General features: G+C 44.2%; 1 protein-coding gene across 1 annotated transcript in view; it reads left to right on the top strand.

Annotated features, from left to right (window-relative positions):
- The window catches only part of DOT1L (DOT1 like histone lysine methyltransferase), a 73,346-nt gene that overhangs the window by 8,930 nt on the left and 54,275 nt on the right, over positions 1 to 10,141 (top strand). Inside the window, 3 exon segments of the mRNA XM_031062223.1 lie at positions 26 to 254; positions 2,601 to 2,695; positions 5,300 to 5,362. Of these exon segments, the coding sequence (XP_030918083.1) occupies positions 26 to 254; positions 2,601 to 2,695; positions 5,300 to 5,362 (387 nt within the window).

Genomic DNA, 10,141 nt, shown 5'->3' with positions numbered 1-10,141 from the left:
TCAGAGCCAGCTCTGTCCCCTGCAGTGGAAGGGGACCACGCAGCCCATGAAGCTGAACACACGTCCCTCCAACGGGCTCCTGAGGCACATCCTGCAGCAGGTCTACAACCACTCGGTCACCGACCCCGAGAAACTCAACAACTATGAGCCCTTCTCGCCCGAGGTCTACGGAGAAACCTCCTTTGACTTGGTGGCCCAAATGATCGATGAGATTAAAATGACAGAGGATGATTTGTTCATTGACTTGGGCAGTGGTAAGTGAGCAATAATTCCTTTTTCTCCTTTGCTTTCTCTTTTTCTTAATACTTTAAAAATCTCGTATTTGGGAAGCCAAATAGGGGCTTATCTTGTAACACAACTCCCAGGGCTGGGGGTTGTGTTACAGGATTAATATTGTGAAAAACACCAATCAGTTGTTTTTAAAATTTTAAATGTTTAATAGTAATAAAAGATTATAAAAATAGCAATATAATTAGAGTAATAACAATTTGGACAATTTGAATTAGGACAATATGAGACAATAGAAACAAAGAGGTATGGGCAGTCCGGGTACCTTTTCTGGGCAGCATAAGCCTGAAAAAGGACACAGTTAACAGAGGATTAACCCTTAAAAACACTAACCTGTTGCATATTCATACATCTCATACATGATGCATAAATTCCATTCAAACACAGAACTCTGGCTGGTCATCTTCAACTTCTTCTTAACCCTAACTGGCATCTTCATGGCTGAGTGAGATGGGAAGAAATTTGTTTCTCCTGATAATGGAGCAATAAATTCTCTTTCTCTGAAAGATTCAGGTGTCCTGTGGCTGCTACCTGGTGCGAGTCCTTTCTTTAGAAAAAAAGTATCTCACACAGTATAGTCTCCACTCCAACCTTATGTTATTACTTAAAACTGTATTTAACACGCTACTCAAGAAAACCAATACAGCAGAACTTTCTGTCATAACACATATAATAATAATTTTAATATTTGCGAAAAGCCAATCATAAAATATGCATTTTTCACAAGCATCTTTTCCAGATAATCCCCAAAGATGCTCCTGCTTTTATGCCAGGACTAAATGGACCAGACAAACCCCCCAGACCTCTTTTTTGTGGCAGTGAAATATCAGCCTGCAATGCAATAAACCCTTGTTACAAACCCCTTTGTGTTGGTGTTGTTGGATACACTTGTGAAGAAGAAATGTTGAAAATGATGTTTGACCATCAAGTTGCATTCCTAAGGATTCATGTGTTTTCACTGGATTTGCTTTATGCCCTTCATATCTGAAAATTGCATTTCTTGATCCTTCCTATGTGAAGCACTTGGTGTGGAATCTGAAAATGAAGGGGGTTTTGCCTCTGACTTGTCAGTGTGTCAAAAAAGCTTTTATAGTTTACTTGAACAGTTGTGAAACCCACAAAATCTCACCCACATCTGCAGCAGAGTCGAGTTTTAAAAGGAAATTGATGTGTCTAGTTGGTGAGGAAACCAGGTATGACTCAAGCACATGTGCAACAGAGACACTGAGTAAGAAAATGTTCTTTTTCTTGGTAAATCTGGTTCAGAACAGGAAAGGAGTAATAAGAATTTCCTCTCTTGCTTGATGTGTTCTGAAGTTTTAACACATTTAAACCCAAACACGTATGTGTGATACAGGACTTCTGGGGAAAAATAGATTAAAAAAATTTGAATTTGAAAGTGTATTTAAATATTAAACAGTATATATAAGTATAGGTATTTATGTATGTTATACATAGTATATACATACATAGTAACACAACAGATTGTAGAATAATTTAATATTAAGTAGTATACAATTAAAAAGTAGAAGAATATAGTATACATATGATAAAATATAAATATATTAATATATAATAAATAATAAATATATGTAAATATATTACATGTAATATATTGCAATAATATAATATATAATATTAGATATATTATATGTAAGATACATATATTGGTAATATAGAAAATATACATTATATATAAATAAAACATAATATATATAAAAGATATATTCTATATATTTATATGTAATTATAAAATATTTAAATATATAATATATAAAATAGAGATAGAAGTATAGAAAATAAATAAATAGATAGATCAATAAATGGATAAATAAATAAATATATACACACATTCAGGCTCTTCAGTGATTTTCTTACCTCTACTTCCCCTCTCAGTGGGACTGACTGAAATTTCCTGTCAGGGACTGATGCTCAGATGAGACCTTTAGAAAGACATCAGAGCTGAGAAACTCTTTTCCATCTGGAGGGAAACAAAACCTCCACAGATTCTCACAATTGTTTGTCCAGGAAGGTTAAAGCAGATCATATCTGGGAGTGCTGCAGCCTGAGTCCCAGGCCCATGGCAGAGACTCTAATCTGCTATCCCCAGGAATAAATCAGGTGTTCCTCACTCTGGTCTTGGGGCCGAGCAGCACCAGGGCAGTGGGGCTGACTTTGGGAATGCCCAGTGCCTCCAGTGGGGATGTAAGACCCCTGCCCGGTCCCCCTGCTGGTTTTGTGTGCCCTAAAAGCCTCTCTCCCTTGGCAGTGTTTTTTTTCTCAGCTCTGGGGTTTTTGTTGCTTCCCTGCAGGTGTGGGGCAGGTGGTGCTTCAGGTGGCTGCAGCCACAAACTGCAAACATCACTATGGAGTGGAGAAAGCTGATATTCCAGCCAAGTATGCTGAGGTGAGTGAGCTGGGGTGCTGCCTGGGGCAGGGACTCTCTGCTGCAGGAAAAGCAGAATTCCAACCCTGCTGGTGTTTGCTGCTCAGCTCAGCCTGTCCTGGAGCTGTGAAATATCAGCCATACAAGGATGGGCTTGAGGAAAGGAGTGTGTCCAGTCTGGAGTGTTCAAAAGCATCTTCCTGGAGTGATTTCAGGCCCTGAAAGCTCTTTTAACAATAATACCAGGGTCTGTTCAAAGGGGAGTGCAATGTAAGCTGCACCCAAATACCTGCAGTCATTCCATGTCTGGAATGGCCCTAATGCAGCTCCCAGAGGCCACAACGTGCAGCAAATACAGGAATTAATTCACCAAACAATTAGTGTGAAGTATTTTAAGGCCATATGTCTGCCTGTGGTGGTGATGCCCCTTTTTCAGTGATTAAACCACCAGAATTCCTCCTGAGGCCTGTGCTGGGTGTCTGCTTAGGAGGCACCTTAGTGAGGAAAACCATCAAATGGCCTGAAGCTGCAGGAGGGGAGATTTAGATTAGAGATTAGGAAAGAATTCTTGTCTGTGGGGGTGGCGCAGGGTGCCCGGAGCAGCTGTGGCTGCCCCTGCAAGTGTCCAAGGCCAGGTTGGAAAGGGCTTGGAGCACCCTGGGACAGTGGGAGGTGTCCCATGGCAGGTGGGACTAAATCATATTTAAGGTCCCTTGCAGCCCAAACCATTCCATGATTGTTTGATAATGATTAGTCAGGCTTCTTTAGTTTATTTTAATATTTATGTTAAGGCTTCTTTAGTGAGGCTTCTTTACATTTCTAATTCTGTGCCAATGGGACACACACAGATGATGAGTTCAAGGCAAACCTGGGGGACCACAAGCAAACAGGGCAGGTCAGTCATGGCTTACTACAAGAAGTTTGCTTCCTTCAGTAGACTGAACAGAAACTGATCCCTCTGAATTGTCAAAACACAGATTCAGCCTGAACAGGCTGGAAAATTATCCCTCATGGAGGGAGGGAATAAATATAACTCCTTGATCCTTCTTTTCAGTGATGTGGGCAAAAATGCATAAACACAGTGGTGAGGACCATCAGTCAAGGACCTAAAAATCCACTTTGTTTTCCCTGCCAGAACTGAGTGGAACTTTTTACCTGGAGGGCTCTTCAGCCCCTCTGTGTGAACATCCTGGTTTTGCTTTGGGGCATTTAAAGACCAGGAATCCCCTCTGTGTTTACCATGAAACTTTGAGATCAGCTTTAAAAGGAAAAGTGAAATTCTCACTTTTACCAATGCCCCTTCCTGCCACTGTGCAAACACCAGGCTTTGGTTCAAACAGCAAACAAAAGAATGACCCACAAAATGGAGAATTTGGAGTAATCTGGGGTACCTTCAGTCTTCTATGAGACTATTGGGTGAATAAAATATTCTGCATTATTTCAATCCTGTCAGATTTAACAACCAAGGAGCTGCTGCAGTGTCAGAATGTGTGGAGCTACCTTGTGTCTCTGTTAGGGCCCAGTTTTCCTCCAAATATTTGTGGAAGAAGTTGGGTTGATTTTCCAGTTAAATTGGCTGTGGCACCACATCTGTGGGTACCCTGAGAATAGATGAATAATAAAATTTGAAAATCTTCATCTAAAGAGGAAGAATGTTACAGATTTATTTTAGTGAAGTTGCCTTAATAAATTAAAATGGAAGTTCCTACATAAAAATTGAGGGGATTTTTGAGTTTTCCTGCTTAGCTTTGTGCACACACAGAGTTTTGCTGAGCTGCTGATGGGACAGCTGATCAACCATCAGCTTGAGTTCTCAGAGGGATCAGAATTTCTGCTGGGCTTCTCACACAGAACCACAGAGTAACTGGTGTTGGAAGGGACCTCTGGCAGGGCCACCTGGAGCTGGTGACACCGAAATGTGTCCAGGTGGCTTTGGAATGTCTCCAGGGAGGGAGACTCACCTCCAAATACAGGGTAAATCCTAAAGATCAGCTGCTGGCAGGGTGGTGTGGGGATGTGTGAGGCACTGAGCTGCCTGGATATGGGATTTTGTTTCTTTCTCCCTTCTTTGGACAACAGAAAACAGCAGAGCTCTCCTTGCTCTGCAGCCCTGGAGTGTTTGGGTGCAGTTTGAAGCACTCCCAGTTGCTGTGGGGAGCAGATTTGCTGCAGGATTCTCCCTCTTTGCTGCTGGGATGCTTTTCCTGCTGCTTTCTGCCTCCTCAGTGACCCCAGCAGACCTGGCCTTGTCCTGGCTGTCCCTTTGCTCCCTGGGCTTAGGCTGGGCTCACCCCCCTCCTCCTGGGGGGATTATGCACCACAATTTGAGGCTGGGCTATTTTTAGTGCTGGGCTTTTCTTAGAACATGGAACTTCTGTGGAAAGGGGGGGTGAAAATGCCAGCTTTGCCTTGGCCCTAAAAAAGTGAGGGTTTGGTTTTTTAAGGAAACTGAACAGCAGGAGCTCTGTGTCTGCCTGTCCTTGGAGTGTTCATGGCAAAAAACCTCCAAGCAGACAGAATTCCTGGGGATCAATGAGTGCTTCAGAGCTGTGTCCCCATTGCTGTGATGGAACTGGAAATGTGAGATGTCCTCATGGCTGGTTTTGGTTTTCTTCCCTCTTGCAGACGATGGACAGAGAGTTCAGAAAATGGATGAAATGGTATGGGAAGAAACATGCAGAATACACAGTGAGTGACACTCAGCTGCAGATTGGGATCCACAGCCCTGTGCAGAGTTTGCAAAGACCCCTCCAGCCTTTCCTCAGGCACCAGCAGCTGAGGCACAGCTGCTCCCTGGTTCTTGTATTGATCCTGGGGATGGTGTTTCCAATATATTCTCTCAGACCCTCTCTTTGTCTTGCCTGATGTGGGGTATGGTGTTAACTGGAGCACTTCCAGGTCTTTCCAGAAACTCTTGAAAGATTTATTCTTCTAAAATGTTGCTCTGACTGGGGCTGCCATGAGTCTTCTGTTTGTGTGAAATCCCCTTTCCCTTTCCTCTCCCTCTCTCCATGGATTGGGGTTTTTGCCAGGTGTGGCAGCTCCTCCTTGGGGTTCTGAACTCTCCTGCTGGAAATTAAAGCTGAAGCTTTGGTTCTGCAGGCAGGGGAAGGTGGGGCCACCTGGGCCCAGTTCTGGAGGTTCTGAGTGGGTGGAGATTGGAGCAGGAAGCTCCAGGAACAGCTGACAGGCTGGATGGTTCTCAGGGGAGGGTGGTGGGTGGTTCTGGTTTGGAAAGGTTTGGAATTGGATGCTCTGAAGGTGGAGCTGGAGCAGGAGGAGTAATTGGGTCATTATGGGGGAAATCTTCCTGAGTGGGGCAAGGGTTATGTTAGAATTTGATGTTTCTTTATGTCTGACGATGTTCTGCCCTCCAAGGATGGTGTGAGGAATGTGCAAATCCATGCACTGTCCTGTCCATTCCTTCCCTTTTCCCTTTCTTCCCCTTTGTAATTGTCATTAAGAAAATCTGCTCTCTGCCTAATCACTTCCCAGTCAGAAAATGGATGTGCAATAGGAACCCACTGGGAGTTTTGAAAACACATCTATTTCTTGTTCTGCCACTTTCCTGTGGGCAGGAGAGAGCCTGGCTGGATCAGGGATATTCCCAAATATCCCAGGGAAGCCAGGTCCTGCTCAGAGGCTGCAGCTGACCATGTGTGCTGCATCCAGGTGTGAGCAAGGATCGGGGAACTGCCTGTTCCTTCCTCCCTTTTCCTTCCTCCCTTTTCCTTCCTCCCTTTTCCTTCCTCCCTTTCTTCCTCCCTTTCTTCCTCCCTTTCTCCCTCCCTTCTTCCCTCCCTGCCATATCCCTGGGCTGGTGTGATCCATGTGGATCCCAGCACTGTGGGATCAATTGGAGCTGACCTGTTTTTATTTCCCAATTTTCTGTCTCCTGAGACCCTTGGTGCCCTCATCTTGCAGAGCAGCTGCTCCAGCTCTCCCTGGGGAAGCAGACTGGGAAGGAGATGCCCCCACCTGCCCCTGGCACCTCCCTCCTGCAATTCCTGCTCTGGACAGAGGGATTCCCTTCCAGGGATGCTGGGCCTGCTCTGCAGCAGGATTGATAATTCCTTCCTGCTGTGGGAGCACTGGGAGTGCTTTCCTTTTCCTGAAGTGGCCATATGGCATTTTTCCATTGTGTCACCCAGCTGGCATGACTTGAAAGGAATTGTTCCTGAGGATGCTCTGCTTCTGGGCTGGGTAATTTAAGGAATAGGAGAGGAACTTGGACTAAAATATTGGAAGCATATTGCTTGCCTTAGGCTGCATTTCCATATTGAGCATTCCAAGTGACAGAGTCTGGTGCTATATTGAAACAAAGCTATTTATTTTTGCCAGGTTCTTTGGCTTTTATAACTCTGTTTTCTGCAGTGTTTGGAGGAGTAAAATTTCCCTGAATATGCAATCTGAGGTTTTTTTGGGAAGAGTTAAACACTTGCAGCACTTCTTGTCTGAAGGAAAGTTGGTTTCCTGTCACCTTGGAGTGATGCTTGAACACAGATTTTGCGCTTTTATAGGAGGCACACAGGGCAGATTTTATTTAGTTTTTATTCATCAAACAGACTTTTGCCAGGCAGTTTATTTCCTTTAGGAACTCCTTAGCAGCATCTGCTATAGGTGACTGTTAAACACAGAGCAGACTTGCTCATGATGCAGCTGGAGGACACAGGAAAGTGTGGAATCGAAAGCCTGACATCTTTGTCTTTCTGGAAAACAGCTTTGTTCCTGCAAAATGCTTTGTGAGGTCCCAAAATTCCAAATGTTGGAGACAAAATAAGCACAAATTGGAATAATCTGTCATCAGCAGAGCTCAACTCGTGAGTTCCACTCCAGTGTTAGAGGCAGTCATATGAAAAATCAGTGTTTGGAGAAGAATCATGTGCTGGAGGAGGGGAGGGCTTGGTGGGAGTTCAGTGGGAAGAATTTCAGATCCCACCTGCAGCTCTGGCTGAGCTTTGTGGATGGTGTTTCTCTCTTGCTGTAAAAGTAAAAACTGTGGTGCATAAGGCAGCATTAAATCCTAGAAATGCCCTGGAGGGTCGTGCTGGGTTTTTAGGGTGTTTTAACAGCCACAATCCCAGCAGAGTTAGAGATTTCCAATTCCAATGGATTTAGGGTTCTCCCTGAAAAGTGATCTGCTGAGAAGTTGACTTTTGCAGAGTGTTCCATGCTTGTTTGGGTTTGTGCATGTCTACAGTTCCTTCTTACTTGGGAAATCATGATCTCTGTAGCTTTTCACCATCTGCAGCCTTCCCAGCTGGTAGAATCTTGCTGAGAAATATTTTCTGTCCTTTTTGCCTGTTGCAGCAGTCCAAGGGGCTCAGAACCTCATAATGTTTTTGCAACCTGCCCCAAATCCTCCAAGATGATTTTTTCAGCTTGCCATTAAAAGAAAGTTGCTAGGAATGTAAACAAAGAAACCCCCAGGACCCCCAAAACTGCAAACAATGAAGTTGTGTTTGAGATGCCTTGGAGAGAAGTGCAGTCACTGTCCCCTCACCAAATTGTTCTTCAGCCTTGAAATTCAAAATTCAGTTTCTGTCCTTCCCCATTGGATTGTTCTTGTTAGTGCTGGAGGTTCTGAGCTTGGACATGAATTCTGGAGAGTAAGGCCCAGTGTCTTTATTTAAAATAAACCCCAATTATCCAGATGTGTTTGTCCACAAATTATATATAAAAATATATATTTTGTCCATAATTGTAAAAAAAAAAAAACAAAACCAAAACAACAACGTCTTGAGTTTTTCCACACAAAATTGCAGCTTCATTTGTTCTGTAGTCACTTGGTGATAAAAGCAGATTAAAGTTCCTCAGCTGCAGGTGGCAAAGTGTCCTGGGGGTGTTGGATGGCCAAGGCTGCAGAGCCACAGCTGGAGGGAGGGAGGATCCATGTGGGGCATGAGAGGGGAGGGAGGGATTTGCTCCTCATGCATTGCCTTGGGAGGCTCCTGATCTCCAGCTGTTGTTGGTCACTGAGTCTCATAATCCTCTTAAATGAATATTTACATGCCCTGCTCTTTGGGAATGTGCAATTCCTGCTCATTTAGGGAAAATCAGATTCTTTGCTGCTCTTCCCTCCTGCATTCCAAGGGGAGGATCCTCTTCCTCCAGAGCTTATCATCATCACCATCATCATCATCATCATCACCATCATCATCATCATCATCATCTGCTTCAGCTTTTTGCACTAGAATGTCCCACTTCCATCACATCCCTTTGTTCCAACTTCTTTTATCTTCTCCTTTCTCTTCCCATGGAACTGAGAAGTTTCCAAGATTAACTTTACCCCACTCTTTCTAAGTAAACTTCTCTGAAGGAAGCAGGAGACTTTGGGAAGGTCATTAGGCCTGGCTAATTAGTGAGTCTTTCTTGGGGAATTCCTGCATATGTGCAGCCATCCAATTAAAACCCTGCATGGCAATTAAGAGGCAGATGGGTTTTCATGGTTTCTAACTGTAAATATCCTCCTGTGGCCTCAGAATCAGAGCCATCCCAGGTTTCTGGGGCAGGAGGCTGAGATTGCTGAGTGGCACAAAGTTCTTCTCTTCCTGGAACTCCCCTTGGAGAAAGTTTTGGGTATTTTTTGGTTTTTGTTGAGTTCTCAGTGCCTGTGACCTGTTGTTCCGTTTTCCTGAGAGAAGAAAACACAAAGTAGACTTGCTGGAGGACAGAGGAAGATGTGGAATGGAAAGCCTGGCATCTTTGTCTTTCTGAAAACTTTATCCCTGCAAAATGCTTTGTGAGGTCCCAAAAATTCCAAAGGTTTTTGTTGAGTTCTCAGTGCCTGTGACCTGTTGTTCCGTTTTCCTGAGAGAAGAAAACACAAAGTAGACTTGCTGGAGGACACAGGAAGATGTGGAGTGGAAAGTTCAGCATCTTTGTCTTCCTGAAAACTTTGTCCCTGCAAAATGCTGTGTGAGGTCCCAAAATTATAAATGTTGGAGACAAAATAAGCACAACTTGAAGGATCCCAGGCTGAGCTCAGAGCAGCTGGGAGTTGGTGCAGTCCCATGTTGGACTCTGCTGAGAACCAGGCTTAGTTTTGTGTTTATTTACTCAGGGTTGTTATAACAGAATTCCTGCCCTGCTCCAGAAAAGCTTCTTTAGGAGGTGGCAGTGACCGTCAAACTCAGCATTCCTAAAGGTGGGATTTGGGCTGCATGGATGCCTCTGTCTGCTCCCAGCAAACCCCAGGAGTTTCTGGTGCCTGCAGGTGGTTCAGCCCTGAGGAGCAGGGGTGAGTTCTGAGCATCAGTGCTAAGTTTGGGCTGCTTTTCTGCCTGCTTTATTTAATATTTCTCCTGTTCTGAGCACAAGCAGGGAGCTGTGTGGGAGTTCCAGTGCCCAGGAGCTGCTTTTTGATCGTGACTGACATCACCTGCACATGAAAGCCTCCTGTTCTAGGAGCTGCTCTCAGGGCAGGATGAGGCAGCTGTTTGCTCCTGGTATTTTTGACCTCCCCAT

Source organism: Geospiza fortis, unplaced genomic scaffold (genome assembly GCF_000277835.1).
Source record: "Geospiza fortis unplaced genomic scaffold, GeoFor_1.0 scaffold254, whole genome shotgun sequence".
NCBI classification, from domain to species: Eukaryota; Metazoa; Chordata; class Aves; order Passeriformes; family Thraupidae; genus Geospiza; species Geospiza fortis.
The sequence above is the reverse complement of the archived record's forward strand: the minus strand, read 5'-3'. Positions and strand labels throughout refer to the sequence as shown.